Below are 24,027 nucleotides of genomic sequence, written 5' to 3'. Positions count from 1 at the left end.
AAATATATCACATGAGCCACCCCGTCCAATAACCACCATCAAAAAAAATTAAAACTGTAAAAAAAAAAACTCCAAGTGATCAAAAAGGCGTATGTCCCACAAAATGGTACCAATAAAAGTGACCTCAACCTGAAAAAATTAGCCCCTACATAAGAAAATCGCAAAAAAAATAAAAAAAATATAGCTCTCAGAACATGGAGACAGTAAAACAATTTTTTTGTTTCAAGTGAAATAATTGTGTTAAAGTGATATAAATAAATAAATAAAAAAGTAGACATTAGGTATCGCCGCATCCGTAAAAAACAGCTCTATAGAAATATCACATGACCTAACCCCCAAGGTGATCGCTGTAAAAATAAATAAAAACTGTGCTAAAACAACCAATTTTTTGGTCACATAATAACGATTGATCACAAAATCATATGTACCCAAAAATGATACCAATAAAAACATCAACTCTTCCTGCATAAAACGAGCCCCTGCACCAGACAATCAGCAGAAAAAAATAAATAAATGGCATTCAGAAAATGGAGACACAAAAACAATTTTTTTCCCACAAAAAATGCTTTATTATGTAAAACTGAAACAAAGAAAAGTACATATATTTGATATCATTGCGCCCGTAACTACTTGGTCTATAAAAATAGCACATGATCTACCCTGTCAGATGAATGTTGTAAAAAATAAAACCAGTGCCAAAACAGCCATTTTTTGGTTACCTTGGCTCACAAAAAATGTAATATAGAGCAATTAAAAATTATATGTACGCCAAAATAGTACCAATAAAACTGACACCTTATCCCTTACTTTCCAAAATGGGGTCACTTTTTGGGAATTTCTACTTTAAGGGTGCATCAGGTGGGCTTCAAATGGGGCATAGCATCTAAAAACCAGTTCAGGTAAATCTGCCTTCCAAAAACCATACGGCGCTCCTTTTCTTTTGTGTTCTTACATCAGTTTACGACCACATGTGGAGTGTTTCTGTAAACCTCAAAATCAGGGTAATAAATCTAAAGTTTTGTTTGGCTGTTAACCCTCGATGTGTTAAAGACATTTTTTTATTAAAATGGAAAATCTGCCAAGAAAGTGAAATTTAGAAATGTCATTTCTATTTTCCTTTAATTCTTGTGGAACACCTAAAGGGTTAACAAAGTTTGTAAAATCAGTTTTAAGTAACTTTAGAGGTGTAATTTCTACAATGGGGTCATTTATGGGGGGGTTTCCACTATGTAAGCCCCACAAAGTGTCTACAGACCTGAACTGGTCCTTAAAAAGTGTGTTTTGGAAATTTTCTTAAAAATTTTAAGAATTGCTTCTACAATTTTAAGCCTTCTAACGTCCTAAAAAAAATTAAATTACATTTCCAAAATGATGCCAACAGTAGGTAGACATATGGGGAATGTTAAGTTATAAATATTTTATGAGGTATCACTTTCTGTTATAAGAGAAGAGAAATAGAAATTTAGAAAATTGCGAATTTTTTTACAATTTTGGGTAAATTTGGGATTATTTTATAAATAAAGATGAAATATAGCGACTCAAATTTACCACATGAAGTACAATGCGTCACGAGAAAATCTCAGAATGCCATGGTCAGCACAGACTGACAGTGTGCAGGAACATGCCCCACGGATATGTATAATAGTACTGCCCAGAATTTATTCATATATGTTCAGGAGGAATAACAGACAGCAAGAAAATGTGCTCCATGACAGTTATGTCAAATGTTTACTAAAACTCATGTCTGGGGAGTGGAGTCCTCTTTAAATAGGTTTAGGGTCAGGAAAAGACAAACCATAATATCAAGTAACATTCTGGAAGGTTTATAAAACGAGAACATGGCTGTACAGAGCAATTGACAGAACAAGTACAGTCATACAGTTACTTACCGCATGCCCACATATCCACTGGTTTTCCATAAGGGTCCTTTCGTAAGACTTCTGGAGACAGATACCCTGGTGTTCCTGCAAAACCTAGAAAGGGCATTTGAATATAAAAGAAACATATTCAAATCAATCCTCATATGGAAGAGAATGAATCTTATGAGTGTGTTTAAAATCCCATATAATGTTTGGGCACAACAGTGTGCTTAGCGGAGAGAAATACAGCGGTTTCACTTGTATCTTATTAGTCTGACATCCACCATTGCTAGCTATGGTCTGCTTCAGATGTAAAGAGCAATCTGAAGCTGTTAGAATGGATGGTATTGGGTTCATTCTATGCACGTCGAGACGAGAGTGTGGAGGGAAAACCATCTGACTGTTTGCCAAATGAGTCTGCTGGATGATAAATTTGCTCACAGCATGACTCATATTCCAGGGACTATTACCGGTGTGTACAGAACAGGGTAGGAATAGAAAAGACTTTGCTAACATGTGGATCCATTCAATGTCGATTTATTTTCCTTAACATACTAAACAATTTATTGCATTAATAAAGACAATTTCTGATTGAATGTTTAAATCTCAAAAATATATAAGAGTGCATGCCAACATGCATAAATCAATACACTCCGTTCCGAAAAACACACCTCCATATATCAAATATATCAATGACAATGATACACACAAAAAATGCAGACAAACAAGGCTGAAAATGCACATATTGCAATTAATTATTATTATATTGCCATTAATCTTTCACCATTCCCAAGATCTCAATTTGCACGCTAGACAATCTGAATACTATAATTCCAATCTCTCTGATGCATTAAAACCAAATATTAGGACAGAAAAATGGTTACAGGGCGGTCACAGGAGGAGATTGCTCCAGGCAAATGGGCAGCGGAGAGGTTACCAATTAACACAAGCAGAAGTGGAACTTATTTCTATTGTAATTGGTCCTTAAAGAGAATCTGTCGGACAAATCCTAAGTACAATAACACACATATATATATATATATATATATAAAACACCTGCTACTGACTCCAGATCAGCAATTTGTATGTGGATAATCACCCCCGTTCCCCTGCCACAGTATGCATTAGGGCTCATGCACCCGACCGTAGCTTGTTTTACGATCCGCAATTTGCGGATCTGCAAAACACGGATGCCAGTGGCGTGCATTCCTCATTTTGCAGAAAGGAATGTCCTGCCCTCTATAGAACAGTACTATCCTTGTCTGTAAACCGGACAATAGGACAGGTTCTTTTTTTTTTTTTTGCAAGTGCAACACAACAGACATACAGATGTGGATAGCAAATGGTGTGCTGTCTGCATCTTTTGTATCCCCATTCAAGTGAATAGGTCCACATCCGACCTACACAAAATGCGGCTCAGATGTGGAAAAAAAAAAATAATAATATATATATATATATATATATATATATATATATATACACACACATATACACGTTTATGTGCATGAACCCTTAAGAGGACTCCTGTGTATGTGCACATAATAGAAAGGACTCCAGGAAAAGTCCTCTCAGGGCATTCCACAGCAGGTTTGTGAGCACACAGCATGGTAAGGGGGGCGGAATATTGACAGATTACTGATCCGGAGTCGGGAGCCTGTGTTCTACCCATATATTATCCTACTTATTAGTGCTCAATTCTCAAGTTACAATAGGAGAGAAGGGAGAACCTTCACCCTGAAACATGTCGTTTTAAAGACCAATTACAATAAAACTAACAGTTCCACTTCTGCTTGTGGTAATCGGTAACCTCTGTGCCAGAACGATACCCCTTTACCTGGAGCAACCTCCTCCTCTTGAGCGCCCAACAATCAGCTTCCTTGGGTGCCCTCCATGCAGTTGGCACCGAATTGTAGGTTATAGGAACATGGCAGCATCTACTGACAGCCACTTGCTAAGCTGCTTAGAGATATGCCTAAGCCTTCCACAACCCATGAAGGTAAGCCTCCATTAATTTCTCTCTACATGAGAAATTGATATGCTTTAAACATTTTTTTACCCTATTATCACCTCTCTTCGTCTGCTGTTTTTGCCAAACATTAGGAGAGGAGACAGATTTGTCCTGCGTATGGACTATTTACCTCATTTAGAACTGCCTAGACATACAACGTTAGCAAACACTCAGCTACTTACAGCTTTTGGATTTAAACAGGAACACCCTCATTCACTAAAGGCATAGTGAAAGCATATACAATGTTATACAATCTTTCATCATAAGTTGATTACATTAATAGTATAGTCACATGTGGCAAATTTGCCCTTAGAAATGTCTGCGACTCCGAATCAGTGGCAATGAATGAGGTTGTTTCATTTACAAACCTTTCTGCAAGAATTTGAGTCAGTGAAATTTCTGCAACTGAGGGTGTTCAATCATTTGTACATCTCTTATACAGTAGAATAAATAGAACACGTGCGACCACTTCTCATCCGTAAATGGGGACAAGGGACACTCATTCTTGAGATCGGTGTAGAGTTCCGACACTTGGGCCATGACCTGATAAGCCATAAATGTTTGTGGAATATACCTTTAAGAGGACAGTACCACTGTTATACATGTGTGAGCTATACAAGCTACAGTGCTTTCCATTTATGAGTCAGACTCCTGAAGATGAAAGTTTTTGACCACCTGAGCAAGCATACGATTCCTGCCAAAAGGTTTGTGGTATCTTTTCCCTGCAATTTGATTATGACCTCTGAGACTTGGTGGAAAAACAGAAAAAATAAAAATAAAAATTCACAAGCTGACGGAATGCAAGCGAATGAAAAGAAAGATTGATCTTCTTACCAAACCATGCTTGTTGATCTCCTTGAACTTCAATTGCTAGGCCAAAATCTGCAAGTTTCACAGCTGCACCTTTTGATTTGCTAGCTAATAGCAAATTTTCAGGCTTTTAGTTATAGAAAGAGGAAAGAAATATATTTTGATTAGATTGCAAACATACTCCTGTTATCTGCACCCAACCTGTTCCCACAACTCTTAAGATGAAGCTTATTTTTTCCTTTGTCGAAAAAAAAAAAAAATTATACTGACAGCCTCCGTCCCAGCGCTGCCACCCTGACCTCCCCACTATTGTTTTTTTTACTTCAGTAATGATGTCCCTGCACACTACGCTTGACTGCTGCAGCCCATCACTGGCCTCAGTAATCTTGTGCCCAATAGTGATGAGGCCAGCTACTGGCTGAAGAGGTCATGTTCTGCAGCAGGGAGCATTGAGGGAGGCTAGAAGCAGCAGTGCTGGAAAAGAGGGGGTTCAGTATGAAGAGTGTATACAGAGGTGCTTGTTAACTCCCTTCAGAATTTTCCATATTTTTGCACGGCTCAGCGGTTAGCCCTGGGCTCTTAGGTTCAAATCTGACCATGGACAACATGCATGGAGTTTGTATGTTCCCCCTGTGTTGGGGAATCTAGATTGTGACAGAAAGTGATGATAAGGTCTGTAAAGTGTCAGCGCTATATAAGTGAGTAAAATAAATAAATGTTACCCAAAACTACATCAGAGTGAAAGTTTGTTAACCCCTTTTGGAATTTGCACTATTTATATATAAACAACCTAAAACTACATAGTAAGTCCTAAAAGTATTAAGTCCTAAAAGTTGATAAAGATGACCAAATCAAACAAATGAGTTACCATTCTAGACTTTGGGCTGTATTACACCAACAGATTATCTGACAAAATTTTCTGACCAATCATTGGTCAGATGGCAGATTATACACACAGATCTTTTGTAATATACATCAACCATTGGTCTGAATGGACAGATATTGGTCAGATAATGTGTTGGTGGAATACAGCCCTAAGTCATTTATTTATATATTGATCTAGTACCACATGTGGGTGGCAAAAGGATGTGAACATTTAGGATTAGCAGTAAAATTTCAAGATAAAATTAGAATCAAGCGTTTCCAATGGGATGACAATTAGGTGTGAGCAGGTGATCCTACTTTATTTAGTCACTTGTCTGGAGCAGGGGCAGGAGCAGAGCTGCAGGGTCTAAGGAGACCCAGATCAGCTCTGCCTGTGTGTCATGCCCCCACAGGGGGCTGTTTTCCCCCGTAACTGGGGCTCCTGTGGATGTCCTCTAGAGGTCTTTTAATGACCTCCTGGGGGAACATATTATGTGCCCAAAAAATAAATAAAATATAAGTAAAAAAAAAAATATGCAGTCGCTAACAGAAACAGTCACTATAGTTAAGAATTAGCGGTTTTCCTCCAAATTGAACCTAAAAAAAACAAAAAACAAAAAAAACCTCTAAAAATTGTAATAAAAAGTCCTAAGTGTCAAGTAAAAAAAAAAACAAAAAAAAACACCATGTGCACAAAATGACAAAAACTTGCCTGGACATTCAGGCATTTTTGGGCCCGGTCATGAAAGGGTTAATGATATTGTAGGCTGATTGCACAGTAAAATATCAATTTTAGCAGCTAACACTAAACTGTGTAAAGTAATTAACATGGAAGAGGACAGTATACTGCTACAGAGGGATCTGGATAGATTGGTTTGGGCAGAGAAGTGGCAGATGAGGTTTAACACTAATAAATGTAAGGTTATGCACAAGGGAAGGAAAATACATGTCACCAGTACAAACTAAATGGTAAAACACTGGGTAACACTGACATGGAAAAGGATTTAGGAATTTTAGTTGACAGTCGGAATAAGTATTAGACTAGGGTTCACTTGTGATTGGCCACTTGAGCTGCACAGAGCATGAGAAGTATGGAAAAGGAAGTCTAGACTGCCTGTATTTGGACACAACCCCAGACTCAAGTAGCTTAAATGCAGCAGCTGCACACTGGGGCAACTAGAAGTTAACATAAGCAGACTAGAGTGTCGAGAATGTCTGGAATGTAATCCTCACACTGTTGCTAGCAAAAGCAGGAGTTAATTTACGAGAAGCTCTAAAACTCAGTTACCCTTTAAAGAACAGGAAAGTGTTTCTTAGCACAAAGAAGACTTCTGATGACCTCAGAAGAAGAGTTGTTGATGCTCATAAGGCTGGAAAAGGTTAGAAAACAATCGCTAAAGAGATAAGACTTCACCAATCAAGTCTGACAGGGCGTGTGTAAATGGAGAAAACTTAAGACCATTACTGCCCTCCCCAGGAGAGGCCAACCAACAAAGATCCTGTCCACTGCAATGTGTATTGTCTGCAATGACACAAAGGAACCCAAGGTGAACCGTAAGCAACTAAAGGCCTTTCTCACATTAGTGAATGTTAATGTCCATAAGTCCACCATTATTACAACACTGAACAATGGTTGTGGATAGAAGAGACCAAAATAGAATTTTTTGGTTTAAATGAGAAGTGTTATGTTTGGGGAAAGGAAAACACTGCATTCCAGCATTAAAAAAAATCATACAAGGAAAAAGACAGGATATCTGTCTGCGAGTCAAATGTCAAGAGAACATGGGTCATGAAGCAAGCCAACACAAATTCAAATAACTAGAAAAGCTACAATTTCTGGGGAAATTGTGTGAAGTGTTCTTGCCTCCACCAGTAGTCTACAAGTGGAGTGGGCGGAGTAATTAGGTGGAATGGCTTGAGTAACTGTTGTGTGGCTGGAGTAACTGTGAAAAGGATGGACTGGGCAGAGTAACTTTATGGAGTGGGCAGAGTAACTGTGTGGAGTGTTTGGAGCGAGTAAAGATAGTAAACATTACACTAACAAATTGATTGATCAAATTTAAAAAGTGCACATGGCAAGCTTGATAGAGTAAGAAATGCATTTTAACTTTTATTTATATAGCACATTTAATTGCAATGTTGTTGCCCAAAGTGCTTCACAGTTACATTAAAACATTCATTTATAAAAACATTAGCAGCCGATTTGTGTAGGTGGGCTTGAAAATGAGGGAGTGGTGGCAGTTTAGAAATCATGTCCTGATTTTTCAGCTCAAACTCTAGCTTTTGTCACTCTGCTGGCTGCTCACACACCTGGGTTCCTATGGCAACTCACTCTATAGTAAGGGCAGAGAAGAGCGGTTTAAAACAAACTGCTCCAACTTACTCACTTCACTGGCGGTTGTCATCTTCAAACGGTTGTAGTTTAAAAATGATAAATCCTACAGCGAAAATCTTTATATTGTGAGAATCTCAAGACTCAGACCTACATTTTGATGCATAGTATGTCTCTAAAATATTATCAATGAAAGCACAGTCGCAGTTTAGAAATTTCCCTTCAAACTTAAGGTGGCTAGAGTGGAGTAACAATAAATGTCAATGGGAGGCGTGAGTTTCAAACAAATGGTCATATTGTGAAAACTATCAGGACTATGGCTTAGCCATGGACATTTTTAGTGGCAGCAGGGTTAGCTGAACGTTTTGCTATAAGATTTGAGTAGGTGGGCGCCACAAAAACGTTGATATTTTGTGAACCATATGGCGACACGTTCCACAAAGTAATAGCACACCAATCGGGAACAATCCGCACGTTTCGGTATATTACTGTCTATGTAGTGTGGTAAGGGTGGTAAATTTGGCTATAATATATATGTGAGATAACAGTAAGTAGTCTTGCCATGCAAGAACACTTAATTAAAGAAGAATAGAATTAAAGTTTTGGATTGGCCAAGTCAAAGTTCTCAACTTAATCAAACAAATAGTGTGGAAGAGTCTGAAATGAGAAGTTCACGTGAGGAAACCACCAACATAACATGGCTGAAGCTGATTGTACAGAGGAATGAATTAATATTCCTCCAAGCCAATGTGCAGGACTATAACAATTACCTGAAAAGTTTAGTTGCAGTTATTGCTGCACAATGGGGTCACACTAGATATTGAAAGCAATGGTTCACACACTTTTGCCACTCAGACATGTGACATTTAACCATTTTTCTCAACAAATAAATGACCAAGTCTAATATTTTTGACTCCTTTGTTTGATTTTGTTTTATCTCTAACCCCATGTAAACTGTGAATTTTTTTCAGTGATGCAAAACTCCCAATCATATAACCGCCTTTTTTCTATTCTTTAAGTAAAACCCATCCTACTCTAGAATGACATTATACTGTAATAAAATGTTGGTCTGTAGTTTTCATTTTGTCATTGGACAGTTAAATATGTAATACAATTACCAATTATCTGATCAATAACTACGGTCCCTTAAAGCGGTGGCACGCTTATTTTGTGCTGTGTTTAAAGCATTTCATCTCTGCTTAACATCTTTTGATTTAAATGGAGATGAGCATTTGCTGCCTTTCTAAATGACCGGAGGCCTGGAATTAGGCGGACTTGCAGAAGAATTTAAATGCCAAATTTTATAACAAGGGCAGGACAGGACTTTTTGCAGACAGTACAGCAAGTTAATGAATGTAACCAATATTTGAAGAAGGCTCATAAATGCAAGGCACAGTGAATGCACAGAGATTTTTTTCCTCTTCACTGCTATTTATGCACAAGCTGGTATTCTATTTTTAAACTGGCAAATTATGTGTGGTATTAGGAACATTTCAAGAGGAGAAACAAGTATGCATTATCTGATTTATCTGAAAACCACTGAATGCACTGTGGAGCCACAATACCTTCGAAATGAGCCTACGGCATAATGTAGCCTATATTTAGAAATCCTTTATGCCACCAAAATACACTACTTTACCCATTTTCTATTTAATTCAGTGAAACAAGCTATTTATTGTATGTGCATATCGTGAAGGGAAGCTGCACTCCATCCCACTAGGTTGTACTGTAGGCAGCATTTGCTGCAAACTGGGTGTGGAACAGAGGCAAAGATTCCTGTGGTCTTTTACCCTGCAAGGTCTTGTATGAAAATGTCAGGGCATGTTCACATCAGCATTAGCCATTTCTGTTCTGTCCCATTAGAGGTGTAGAACAATAAATATAACAGAAGTGCTGAACAGACCCAACTGACCACATTTACCATTCGCGAGTCCAATAGGTTAGTGGAAAAAAAAAGTCTGCCTTGTTGGACATGGTTGTTGGTCCTTTTTGGCAGAATGGGAGACCTTTAACTTAGCTTCTGACACAGATGTGAACAAGCCCTAGTAGTGCCTGCAGACATTCCTATACACATGCTCTTCGCCATGGCAGTCCGTGCCCACTTGCAGTAACACGTCCTGCGGGATTGCTTGGACAACTATTGTTATATTCTCTAGAGTTAGTATGTTAGACTAGGGCTTCTGGTTAAAAGGTGAGCTGCCAGTTGTCAAAGTCTGCACAAGGTAGAATATGGTCTTATGCACACAACCGTATGCATTTTGTGTTACGCAAAAACGGATCCACAAAAAATCCGGATGACTTCTGTGTGAATTCCGTATTTTGCAGAATGGAACAGCTGGCACCTAATAAAACAGTACTATCCTTGTCCGCATTACGGACAATAATAGGAGATGTTCAATTTTTTTTGTGGAACAGAAATACGGACATACGGAAACTGAATGCACACGGAGTACCTTCCGTTTTTTGCGGACCCATTCAAATGAATGGTTCCGCATACGGTCTGCGCAAAAAAAAAAACAAAAAAAAAAAAAACAGAATGGACATGGAAAGAAAATAAGTTTGTCTGCGTTCGAGGCTGTACTTTAGATATTCCTGAATTTTACACTTAAAGGGGTTGTGCACCTTTTAGATACTGATTACCCATCCTCTGGAAAAGTCATCAGTATTAAATATGTGGGGGTCTGACAACTGGCAACCCTACTTATCAGATGTTTGTAGTAGCTTGAATGGGAGCTCAGCTGCATTAAACTAGAATGGCCAATACAAACTATGTTTTTTGCTTCTGACTTTGTCTACCATTAGGTTTCTGGCGCCAGCAGCTGCCGCAAACAGCTAATCGATAAATGTGCCAGACCACCAATCACCTGATATTGATGACTTATCCCGAGGACAGATTTTCAACATCTTAAAAGTGAATAAGTCCTTAAAAAATCTCCATAAACCTGGTATAAAGTATTTCCTAAAAGATCTACATAAAAGGCCAAGTTGTGCTTTAATTTTGAATGACTAGTAAAACATGTTGCCGGGTTAATCCTGGCCTTGATTCACATAGTGGCTGTGGAAAACGCTACTGTAACTGGCAAAAAGCCCCAAAAGTTCAGTCACCCAGATCCTACTGAAAAAAAATCCTTCCATCCAGGAAGGCAAAACCAAAGCCAATGCTTCCTGTGATGCTTGCTTTAGTAAGACTTCTGAGAAGTTACCAAATGTGTATTCACACAGAGTAATTTTAGACCATGGACAAATGTCTTACGTGCAGTTCTAGATGTGGCTTTGTTGTGGAATCACCCTTTGCAGTGCAGAAGGCAAAATCCTCAGGAAGGCTATTACATCAGATTTTTAGTGGTGTAAAAATTACACTACAAGTGAATCCACACTAACATTTAGGCCTCTTTCACAGGTCCATGTCCATGACAATTTCCGTGACAAGCTAGTCAGTGGTTCATCTGTGAAGAATCCGTGTGTCTGATTTTTGTCCTCTGTATGTCATCCGTATTCCACCGACTGAAAAATGGTTTCCAGATCATCTTCTAGCCATGATTTGTGAAAACCATGGACCAAACACAGATAGCATCTGTGTTGTGTCTGTGGTTTGAATGGATCTATAGACTATAACGTGCTTAAGGATTTCGTAATCATGGACAAAAATAGGACATGCTTCTATAGCGTCACCACAGACTCACGGTCTGTAGAAATCTACTAGCGTTAAAGTCTAAGGAAACCATGGACAGCACACGTCCACAATTCACTCGCTTGTGAAAGAGGTCTTAGCTTGGGTTATGAAAAATTCCAAGTGAGTTAGCCAAGATGCTGCATGCTCCCGTGTGACCGGCACTTCCGGGATCATGTGCCATACATTTGGGACATGATCCCAGCCTTGGGAACAAACAGCGTACGTGTGAGTCTGAATCTCTCGCTAGCATTTTAGAGAGAGATTCAGACATAAGAATGAGCTGTGGTTTTTAATCCCAGGATGGGATCACTTGCCGAATGTATGCATGTGAGCATGGGGTTGTGCGGCATGTCAGATAACACCTTTAAGTTCATAGAGTATGTTAAAGGAAAAAAAAGGTCTGCATGCTATGTGATCATCTGAAATGGAGACTGAATCGGGGCTGTGAGGATTAATGATCTGCGTTCCTAATTTATTACTCCTAAACTGCTTGAAACATTAGGATAGCCATTAATCCACTCTATCACTCACTGCTAGTTTCTTTTTTGTCTGTCCTCTTCCTGGCCAGTGGATAGCGGTGGTGTCCTGCTAGCATGCCTCTGAAATATGAATGTCATTGCCCCTAAGGGCAAGCTGCCTGCGCTTTATTGACTCTAGTATGCTAAAGCTTTGCTACTGTTGGGATTTTATGACACTCTTGCGGCACTGAATTAGTGTCATTGTTTTCACTTGCCTATTAACTCAAAAGGAAGTCAACTTATCCCTTCACTTTAGCCATTTTTTTTACATTTTTTGCCTTTAGATGTTTCCTGTGGTACTGTATTTTTGACCCCATAAGAGACCCCCCCCCCCGTCTTATGGGGTGATTACTAATGAGCAGGAGGAAGAAGATCGCGGGCGGTGAGTAGTGGCGGCGTCCAGGAGCAGGAGAGGTGTTTTTTTTTATTTTAGAAAACATGAGGCAATATGGGGCTGCTGGGGAGGTAATCTGAGGCAATATGTGGCTTGGGAGGGGGTAATCTAAGGCGATATGGGGCTGCTGGGGGGTGATCTGAGGCAATGGGGGCTAATATGAGAGGAAATGGGGGCTAATATGAGAGGCAATGTGGCTCTTATCTGAGGTCTGATTAGGGGCCATTCACATTGGGGTCTGAGCTGAGGTCTGATTGGGGGTCTGATCTAAGGTCTTGTTGGGGATCTGATTGGGGCTGTTAGCTGATGTCTGATTAACATTGGGGGTCTGATTGGTGGTCTGACCTGAGGTCTAATGAAAAATATTTTTTTCTTATTGTCCTTCTCTAAAACCTAGGTGCATTTTATGGGCCGGTTCGTCTTATAGGGCGAAAAATACGGTACATTGCTACTTACAGTACAAACTATAGACTTACGATACTTTCACACTCTTGTTTTGGGCGGATCCGTAAAAATACAACCGCATTCATCCGTCATGAACGGATCCATTTGTATCATCTGTAACATAGCCAAGACGGATCCATCATGAACTCCATTGGGAGACCGATACGTTTTCTATTGTGTCAGAAAAAAACGGACCAATCCCCATTGACTTACATTGTGTGCCAGGACGGATACGTTTGGCTCAGTTTTGTCAAGCAGGCAGCGTTTTGGTGTCCGCCTCCAGAGCAGAATGGAGACTGATCGGAGGCAAACTGATGCTTTCTTATAGGATCCTTTTCCATTCAGAATGCATTAGGGCAAAACTGATCCGTTTTGGACCACTTGTGAGAGCCCTGAACGGATCTCACAAACGGAAAGCCAAAACGAGAGTGTGAAAGTAGCCTTTTTTTATTTTATTATTGAATAACTCTTTGGAATTTGGCCACTGTCAACATAAGAGACTAGAGCAGAAGTGTATAGAATTTAATCCGTAGTTTATAGTTAGAGATGAGCAAATATTGAAAAGTTCGATTCGGCTTATTCACTTTTTTTTTTTATTCACTTTGTGACGAAGCACATATTTTTTTTTTCTAAGTTTCTAAGTAGCGGGTGCAATGACAGGGAGCTGCGATAGCGCTACTCTCCATCATTGTACCCCGCAGATGCCACGTTTATACATGATCGCGGCATCTGAGTGTAAAAACAGTGTCAAGTTAACGTAAAAAAAAAAAGAAATTAAACTTACTGCCTTCATTTGCTCACATCTTGCTTGAAGATCCGGCCGGCGTAGTGATGTCATACGTCACCACACATAGAATTTTGGCCGAGATCTTCAATCAAGATGGCGACTGATGGCCCGTCGTGAGCAATTTTTTTTGTTTTTTACACTATTTAAAAGGTTAAATTTAACAATGACTTTTGTGTATTGCTAGCTAGGATAATGCATTCTCTATATTCTAGTAAAAATTCTGATTAAATTTTGAGTAGCTGTACCCATCTGTGGTGTGTTAGAAATGAGAATTCCAGATAATTAAATTACATTGTAAAGCCTGTTTAAATCCCAACAGATTAACACAAGGCTAGTTCTTCGCACATGGCTACTTTAATAACAAATTACAAATACCACCACATATAGATTACATTTACAGATATTCATAAAGCAAATGCTTAATTTAAATTTAGCATACAAGAAAAAGCTTGTCTGCCAGCGTTATTAGGCAATACATGCAGGATTAGAGCCAGACAGCATACGCATCATTTCTTCTGAAGAAGCCACTTACCTTTAGATCTCGATGGACAACACCCATCTGATGGCAGTGAAGTACAGCCTCCAGGATCTGCTGAATGCAATGACTGCATGCAAACACCAGGAGGTGTGTGTTAGTTCCAAGCTTACACCCACTGTCTGTATACCGTCAGGAAGACTGGGTCATAACTTACAACCAGAAACAACTGGTAGGTATCCATGCCAATGGAGGTTGAACTACCACCAGATATCGGGCAGCAAACTGGTACGATTATTTTTTTAATCTATGATTTAGCAACATTTTATCTTTTCTAAAATGTATACAATTAAACGAATACAGAATTATGCATCCAATGAAGAATTTGTAGCCAGTTGAGATTGTAAGTATAACCCAATGTCTGAGGACAGAAGTGGGGTGAAATCTGCAGACTGCATAAATCATCATGGCAAGCCCAAACCTCTTTATATCCTGTACATCTGAACTTGGGATATCTAAGACATGTCAACTTCTGACCACAACCACATTTAACACGTGTGCCTTGGAAGCCATGATGCATATGAAGCGTGCAGGCACCATGCATATCGTTTTACTTCAGAAGAGTCATCACGAAGGTACACTTCAGTCAATCCCACCTTTGCAACAGTATTAGGCAACTTGTAAGCATCAGATACTGACCTTTAGGTCTCTGTGAACTATGCCATTAAGATGACAATGATTTACACTTTCTAGAATCTGCTGTATACAATGACTGTGAAAATACAAGGGTACAATGGAAGGGAGAACAATTTAAAGGCAAATAGTAACACAATAAACAAAACAGAAAACGACAGACATTTGCATCAATCCAGATTTGACAAGGTTAAATTCAGACAGAATGTGCGCACATTACAAAAGGAATAACACTTATGTGTGAGCGGGGAAGGGGGGTTAGGGGACATGAAAATGTACTTATTATTCGTACATGGAATCAAAGAAGGGAAGAAACAAGAACATTCATATTCCATGTTACAGAACAGGCAACTTCAAAATAATATGTACATTTTCAAAGCAGCAGTGATTTTTCCATTTAGAAATTTTCTTTATCACAGTTAGCACAGGCACTGAACACAGTAGGGTTATGGAAATGTGAATTCTAAAATGGCAAGGAAAAAAGGAATTATTTTTGGAGTTAGAAAAAAAAAAATCAAAAGTGAGAAAGTATACAGTGTAACAAGCTGAGGCCCAAAAATACCATATTCAGACAAACCATGAAAGTTAGCCTCTTAAATACCCAATGATAAACTGAAAAACTGAGTGAGGCCTCGTCCACATTTCCGTTTTTCAATGACGTGTCCTGTCCGCATTTTCCACGTAGCTTCAATGAACACACATACTCATTGATTTAAATGTGTCTGTAAAAAAACACGGAGAAGTGCACTACTTTAGTCCATGATGCGGACCAAACACGGCCATTGAAGTCTATGGGTCCGTGAAAATTTATGACACAACATGGATGGCATCCGTGTTTAGTCCGTTTTTCACTGAAGACTGATAGGCGATGCTCTGGAAATTAATTTTCAGCTGAGCAGTGTCTGTGATTTATGGATGACACACAGAAGGTAAAAATGGACACACGAACCAAACACGGATCCTTCACTGATGAAACACAGACACTTTTTTTTTTTAAATGTGAAACAGACACGGAAATGTGGACAAGGCTTGGGGTCTCCTGATCAGGACTGACTCCACCTCTAGCACTGCTGACACTGATGAAGGAAGGCTTTTGGCCCTGAATGACTTCCATATAACACCAAAATAAAGGAATGTCCATTAGCTTAAAGGGCAGCTGTCAGCAGATTTGTACCTATGAAACTCGCTGACCTGTTCCATGTGCACTTGGCAGCTGAAGGCCTCTGTGTTGGTCCCATGTACATATGTGCCCGCACTGCTGAGAAAAATTAAGTTTTAATATATGCAAAGCATCTAGGAGCAATGGGGGCGTTGCCGTTACACCTAGAGGCTCAGCTCTCTCTGCAAATGCTGCACCCCCTGCACTTTGATTGACAGAGCCAGACAGTGAAAATGTCATCACGCCTGGTCCTGTCAAAGTGCAAAGTGGATTTGGCAGTTGTAGAGAGAGCTGAATCTTTAGGTGTAAGGTCAACACCCCCGTTGCTCCTAGAGGTTCATTTGCATATATTAAAACCATTTTTATCAGCAATGCGGGCACATATGAACATGGGACTAACATAGATGTAGATAGAGATATATATTACACACGTGAAACTGAAAAAATTTGAATATTGTGCAAAGTTAATTTATTTCAGTAATGCAAATTAAAAAGGTGAAACTACCATATGAGACAGACTCATTACATGCAAAGCGAGATATTTCAAGCCGTTATTTGTTATAATTTGGATGATTATGTCTTACAGCTTATGAAACCCCAAAGTCACAATCTCAGGTCCCCTTTGCTCAGGGGGTATGGGTTAATTGGCTGACTAGAGTGTGACACTTTGAGCCTAGAATATTAAACCTTTTCACAATATTCTAATTTTAAGTTGCATTACTGAAATAAATGAACTTTTGCACGATATTCTAATTTTTCGAGTTTCACCTGTGTATATGTATATACAGGCCCTTCTCAAAAAATTAGCATATTGTGATAAAGTTCATTATTTTCTGTAATGTACTGATAAACATTAGACTTTCATATATTTTAGATTCATTACACACCAACTGAAGTAGTTCAAGCCTTTTATTGTTTTAATATTGATGATTTTGGCATACAGCTCATGAAAACCCCAAATTCCTATCTAAAAAAATTAGCATATTTCATCCGACCAATAAAAGAAAAGTGTTTTTAATACAAAAAAAGTCAACCTTCAAATAATTATGTTCAGTTATGCACTCAATACTTGGTCGGGAATCCTTTTGCAGAAATGACTGCTTCAATGCGGCGTGGCATGGAGGCAATCAGCCTGTGGCACTGCTGAGGTGTTATGGAGGCCCAGGATGCTTCGATAACGGCCTTAAGCTCATCCAGAGTGTTGGGTCTTGTGTCTCTCAACTTTCTCTTCCCAATATCCCACAGATTCTCTATGGGGTTCAGGTCAGGAGAGTTGGCAGGCCAATTGAGCACAGTAATACCATGGTCAGTAAACCATTTACCAGTGGTTTTGGCACTGTGAGCAGGTGCCAGGTCGTGCTGAAAAATGAAATCTTCATCTCCATAAAGATTTTCAGCAGATGGAAGCATGAAGTGCTCCAAAATCTCCTGATAGCTAGCTGCATTGACCCTGCCCTTGATAAAACACAGTGGACCAACACCAGCAGCTGACATGGCACCCCAGACCATCACTGACTGTGGGTACTTGACACTGGACTTCAGGCATTTTGGCATTTCCCTCTCCCCAGTCTTCCTCCAGACTCTGGCACCTTGATTTCCGAATGACATGCAAAATTTGCTTTCATCCGAAAAAAGTACTTTGGACCACTGAGCAACAGTCCAGTGCTGCTTCTCTGTAGCCCAGGTCAGGCGCTTCTGCCGCTGTTTCTGGTTCAAAAGTGGCTTGACCTGGGGAATGCGGCACCTGTAGCCCATTTCCTGCACACGCCTGGACACTGTGGCTCTGGATGTTTCTTTTCCAGACTCAGTCCACTGCTTCCGCAGGTCCCCCAAGGTCTGGAATCGGTCCTTCTCCACAATCTTCCTCAGGGTCCGGTCACCTCTTCTAGTTGTGCAGCGTTTTCTGCCACACTTTTTCCTTCCCACAGACTTCCCACTGAGGTGCCTTGATACAGCACTCTGGGAACAGCCTATTCGTTCAGAAAGTTCTTTCTGTGTCTTACCCTCTTGCTTGAGGGTGTCAATGATGGCTTTCTGGACAGCAGTCAGGTCGGCAGTCTTACCCATGATTGCGGTTTTGAGTAATGAACCAGGCTGGGAGTTTTTAAAAGCCTCGGGAATCTTTTGCAGGTGTTTAGAGTTAATTAGTTGATTCAGATGATTAGGTTAATAGCTCGTTTAGAGAACCTTTTCCTGATATGCAAATTTTTTTAGATAGGAATTTTGGGTTTTCATGAGCTGTATGCCAAAATCATCAATATTAAAACAATAAAAAGACTTGAACTACTTCAGTTGTGTGTAATGAATCAAAAATATATGAAAGTCTAATGTTTATCAGTACATTACAGAAAATAATGAACTTTATCACAATATGCTAATTTTTTTAGAAGGACCTGTATAAGCAATATACTCGGTATGTGGCTAGCTACCCTTGAGTATATATGCTGACCTCACTTAGGGCCACATAAAACAGTGACAGAAATGCTGATTTCAGCAGTGTGTCACTCATGAGCTAAAAGTGGTTGCCGAGAACCAGCATCATAATCATTGCAGCACAAGCCTTGACAAGAATCAAATCTACCCGAGAAGAGTCCTGGTTATTCCTAATCTCCTACTCTCTCACCCATCTGCTGATGATTGGCAGTTCTCTCCTAGAGAGAAAGGGAGAAAACTAGGCTAGAAGCCTGTCAGTCACCAGCAGGTGGGCAGGAGAGCAGGAATTCATGAATAACCATGACTCTTCTCAGGTGGCCAGGACTCTTTTCCAGGCCTAGTCTGCAAGGTTTGTAATGTTGGTTCTTGGTAACCACTTAATAACTTAGAAACAACAGACCACTGAAATCAATTCATTTGGGTCTACTTTATTCTGCCGTTAGTATGGACAGCATAAAGTTGATGACAGGTTCCCTTTAAGGGAGATCTGCTGCTGAGAATATGATCTTTGAATTAAACGACCTGCATTTTTTGGTGACTCTTCTACCTATCAGCAGAATGTTATAGAGTGGGCCGGCCTGAGGATATTTATTAGGTTTGGGGGGACTGTGTGGGCTAAGAAATGCACCTTGCCTATTATATTTGCAAATCCTAATAGATGTGACAACGTGCTCTAGGATAGGAGGACTGTTCTTTTTATCATTATTAGTGCAGGGCATTTTTTTCCTTCTGAATATGCAAATGAATTAACATGGCATATTAGATAAATATCCCCCATAAAAATGCAGTTTAATAAATGAACCAGTGCTCATCTGACAGGCATTGAAGTCTGCAGAATGATTGCACATGAGCACAGTCAACATTATTCTTGTGAAAGCAGAGGAGGACCAGCCTAATAGAGAAGAGGCTTATGAATAAATAGCTCCGCTCCATGTCTTCAAATAGGACAATAAATCTGTAGACGCGAATCAATATTTCTAATAACTATTTCCTTCAAAAGGTTGCCCCAGAACATTGGGTCAGCATGTGATCTTATACAAAAATCTCTATTCTACAAAACGCATCCATAGTCAATAAATGTAATAAAAGCTTTCTGTTCCAGCACCTTCTCCTACATGTAGTAATTAGAGGGTTCTCTTGGGTAAATGATTCAAATGTTACCAAGAGGGGATGGAAATCTCAACTAAACCAATATTTATGGCAGACTGAACCTCCAATAACTCCACTTAGTGCTAACACTACAGAGGAATATGTACGTCCCTTAAGAACCAGGTGTCCAGAAATCTGTGAGATAGGTCGTGATTTCTGGCACATGGTATTTGCACACAGGGGATTTTTCTGTCCACATTACCACCATGAGTTTGAACTAAACTGCTGCGGGGCTGTATGCAGACTTGCCACATTCATGTACTGTAACCATGAGCAGTATGCACATTGAAACCATGGCAAAGGGGGTCATGTCTTTTTTTACCTACAAATTTATGGCAGTAACTACTCATTTTATAGTTAATGCTATGTAGCTAGCACAATTAAGTAGAAAGGGTCATTATCTGCAGTGGGCACAACAATAAAAGCAATTTTGTGGGAATTCTGTGCCTGTGCTCACTGCCTACATTGTGGCACCACTGTGAAGATACAACAGTTTGGAATTATTCAGAGACGTGACCTTCATATTACTAGCAGATTAAACTATTGGGATTCCAGGCTCTGGTCGTGTTATACAAGTAAGACTTCTACAATTAAAGGAGTTATCCCACAATATGAAAACTCTTATTTTGCGCAAATATATGTCTATTTGGAGGATTTTCTTCCCTTTTTGTGGGCGACAGCAGCTCACAAGACAATCAAACACCTAAATCTCAAAGGATGCACTGCAATTAACTCTTCTCAACCTATTTCTTCCTTGCATACAAAATAGTCCCTTACATAAAGCCCCAGAGATACATAAGGCATTTAAAGGGAACCTGTCACCGGGATTTTGTGTATAGAGCTGAGGACATGGGTTGCTAGATGGCCGCTAGCACATCTGCAATACCCAGTCCCCATAGCTCTGTGTGCTTTTATTGTGTAAAAAAGAAAAAAACTGATTTGATCCATATGCAAATTACCGAGATGTGTCCTGTATGTGAGATGAGTCCAGCGTGAAGGAGCCCAGCACCGCCCCGCATCCTCAGAATCTCCTCCTTGCTCCCCGACGTCAGAAAGCCAGAGTGCCGTAATCTCGCGGGCTAGCGCATGCGCAGTGTCGTCATAGTGTTCCTTCCCTGTGCGGACATCAGCCTCAGGGAACGAACTGCGCATCGCGAGATTACGGCGCTCTAGCTTTCTGACGTCGGGGAGCAAGGAGGAGATTCTGAGCTCCTTCACGCTGGACTCTTCTTAGGTACAGGACTCATCTAAGGTTAATTTGCATATGTATCAAATCAGTTTTTTACACAATAAAAGCACAGAGAGCTATGGGGACTGGTTATTGTGGATGTGCTAGCGGCCATCTAGCAACCCATGTCCTCAGCTCTATACACAAAATCCCGGTGATAGGTTCCCTTTAATGCCCCCACAATAATTTTCTTCTCTGTTATCTAGGCAGAGATATAGTTATAAAAACCTACAATGTTGTTAAAGAACAAACAAAAGAATGCCCAAAATATTCCAAAAATATAATTTAATTCTAATACACGTCATGATTTATTAAATATGACAAAGCTGAGGCGAAACACGCTTCGAGGTTCTTATCCTGACTTGTGCCTGCTGTTTTCACCCCCCCATCATGTCCTGTGGTATGCTTTGATTTCTATCAGTAGTTATTTGCTGTGCTCCTCTATATCCTTTATTATAAGGTTCTGTGTATTATTATCCTTTAAGGGTTTAACCTCTCCCTCTATTGCTAGATTCTAGCGTCTGCTTTATTTTTCCTTAATTGTATTTTGAGTTGAGCCCTGTTTGGTGGTTATGTACCAGGGTGATGACCATATGTTTTTTACTCCGTAGTAGCAGCATTTTTAGTGCTACTTCATGTGGAATCACCTTGATATACACCATCAGCATACCTGACATGTTTTCCATCTTTTGGTGGGTAACAGCAGCATAGGCCAGTGGATTTGTGGCATCCGTTTTTCTGCTGGTTCTTCATTTCTTGCTATTTCTAGTATTTTATAAATCATGACATGTGTATTACAATTAAATAAATGATATTTTTGGAATATTTTGGGCATTCTTTTGTGATTTGTTCTTTAATAACATTGTAGGATTTTATGCTTTCTAAACCTATGCCCTGACTTATAGTTTGTATACTGAGGCGTTCTTTTTGGTTCTATAGAGATATAGTTATGTATTGTTATAAATTTAGAAGTAGGGATTAATGAATGAAAGCTGTTTGGGTTGTTTCACTATGAAATCAGTATACTGTCTCAGAGGAGGAAGAGGGCCAGGGAAATCTACTGAGCATGTTAAGCCACCACAAAACGGCAAAAAAAGTGGACCAGAATTTTGGCCATAAACAGGAAACCGTTAGATATGGGGGGAGGGATTGCTACCAGAAAGTGCAATTGACATGAAATAAATTGACAATATTTTATTGCATGTATAGTGGCATGCAAAAGGTTTGGCACCCTTGGTCACAATCAGTTTAGCAAGTTCAAGGAGAAATAATCTCCAAGATAACAGTTTGTTTGTATTTTAAGCAAAAACTAATTTTTTATTTTCATCTTTTACATTTTCAAAATAACAAAAAAGGAAACCTGCAAGGTTATTATCTGGTAGTACCCCCTTTGGCAAATATCACAACTTGGAATTGCTTTTTGTAGCCAGTCAAGAGTCTTTCAATTCTTGTTTGAAGGATTTTCATCTATCCTTCCTTGCAAAAGTCTTCCAGTTCTGTGAGATCCCCGGGTCATCTTGCATGCACTGCTCTTTTGAGGTCTATCCACAGATGTTCAAAGATATTCAGATCTGGGGACTGTGAGGGCAATGGTAAAACCTTTGCACCTTCTGAGGTAGTTTCAGGTTGCAATTTTCTCAGTTTGAAATATAATTAAGAAATGTCAGTGAACAAGAACAGTGGAGGTCAAGAGAAGGTCTGGAAGACCAAGAAAAATGTCAAAGACAGCTGCTCATTGGATTACTAGAGAGGCAAATCAGAACCTCTGCTTGACTGCAAAAGACCTTCAGGAAGATTCAGCAGACTCTGGAGTTGCGGTACATTGTTCTACTGTTCAGCGACACCTGCACAAATATTGCCTTCATGGAAGAGTCATCAAAAGGAAATCTCTCTTGCTTACCATAAAATTCTGCATCACAAGTTTTCAAAAGAACATCTAAACAAGCCTGATGTATTCTGGAAACAAGTCCTATGGACCAATGAGGTTAAAATAAAACTCTTTAGCCACAATAAGCAAAAGGTATGTTTGGAGAAAAAAAGGGCCTAGAAGTTAAAGAAAAGAACACCCCCAACTAATACACATGGGGGTAGATCAATCATGCTTTTGGGTTGTGTTACAGCCAACTGCACGGTAAACATTTCACAGGTAGAGGGAAGAATGGATTCAATGATATTCCAGCAAATTCTGGAAGCGAACATACAGTTACACCAACTTAAAAAAAAGCTGACGTTGAAGAGAGATGGCTTCTAAAAATGGATAATGATCCTAAACACACCTCAAAATCAACAAGACTACCTCAAAAGGGGCAAGCTGAAGTTTTTATTAGCAAGGCCCTTATAGCCCCCTGATCTGGACATCATTACAAATCTGTGGATAGACCTCAAAAGAGCAGTGCATGCAAGATGGCCCAGGAATCTCACAGAACTGGAAGGGAAGAATGGATAAAAATTCCTCAAACAAGAATTGAAAGACTCTTGGCTGGCTACAAAGAGTGCTTACAAGCTGGGATACTTGCCAAAGGGGGTGCTACTAGGTACTAATCATGTAGGGTGCTCAAAGTCTTGCTTCAAGCTCTTTTCCTTTTTTGTTATTTTGAAAATGTAAAAGATGAAAATAATTGTTTTTGCCTTGTTTATACAAAGGGAATGTGTCATATCTAACTTTATTCCTTTTGGAGATCATTTAATCTTCAACTTGCTTAAAAGGGGTTGGCCACTATATAAGTACTTTCCACTATATAGTGGGAGGTAGGGTATATAAAAAAAAAAAAGTTTCCTAATATACTTTGTTAAAAAAAATAATTATGGTAATGTTTTTATAATGAGCCCCGCCCCCTCAGCCCCACTCTGCATGCAGCCAGTTCGTCCATGGCTGCACGCGACATGGAGAAGCTTTAGAGAAAGCTCGTCCGTGGCTTTATTCTAATGGCACATGCGCTGCTTTTCCTAATAAGAGCAGCGCATGCCCAGTTTGCCCCTGCCAGGCTCCCTGCTCCGACTCAGTCTCTACAACCGGCTTATTATTCCTGTCAGAGTTCAGAGCGGGAAGAAAAGTAAGAGCGCGTTGGGGGATCACACGCGCTCTTACTTTTCTTCTCGCGCCGAACTCCGACAGGAATAATAGGCCGGTTGTAGAGACAGTCAAGGCAGGGAGCGTGCCAGTGGCAGACTGGGCATGCACTGCTCTTATTAGGAAAAGCA

General features: G+C 39.7%; 1 protein-coding gene across 6 annotated transcripts in view; it reads right to left on the bottom strand.

Annotated features, from left to right (window-relative positions):
* Positions 1-24,027, bottom strand: part of CAMK2D (calcium/calmodulin dependent protein kinase II delta) — a 342,528-nt gene that overhangs the window by 140,732 nt on the left and 177,769 nt on the right. For all 6 annotated transcript variants that reach the window (XM_044301298.1, XM_044301306.1, XM_044301323.1 and 3 more), the window contains exons 6-8: positions 14,864-14,936; positions 4,702-4,804; positions 1,890-1,973 (exon numbers count right to left, since the gene is read on the bottom strand). In XM_044301298.1, coding sequence (XP_044157233.1) covers positions 1,890-1,973; positions 4,702-4,804; positions 14,864-14,936 — 260 coding nt within the window. The remainder of the gene's footprint in view (positions 1-1,889; positions 1,974-4,701; positions 4,805-14,863; positions 14,937-24,027) is intronic.

The sequence above is a fragment of the Bufo gargarizans genome, chromosome 1, assembly GCF_014858855.1.
Source record: "Bufo gargarizans isolate SCDJY-AF-19 chromosome 1, ASM1485885v1, whole genome shotgun sequence".
NCBI classification, from domain to species: Eukaryota; Metazoa; Chordata; class Amphibia; order Anura; family Bufonidae; genus Bufo; species Bufo gargarizans.
This window is presented reverse-complemented; position numbering and strand designations above follow the sequence as displayed.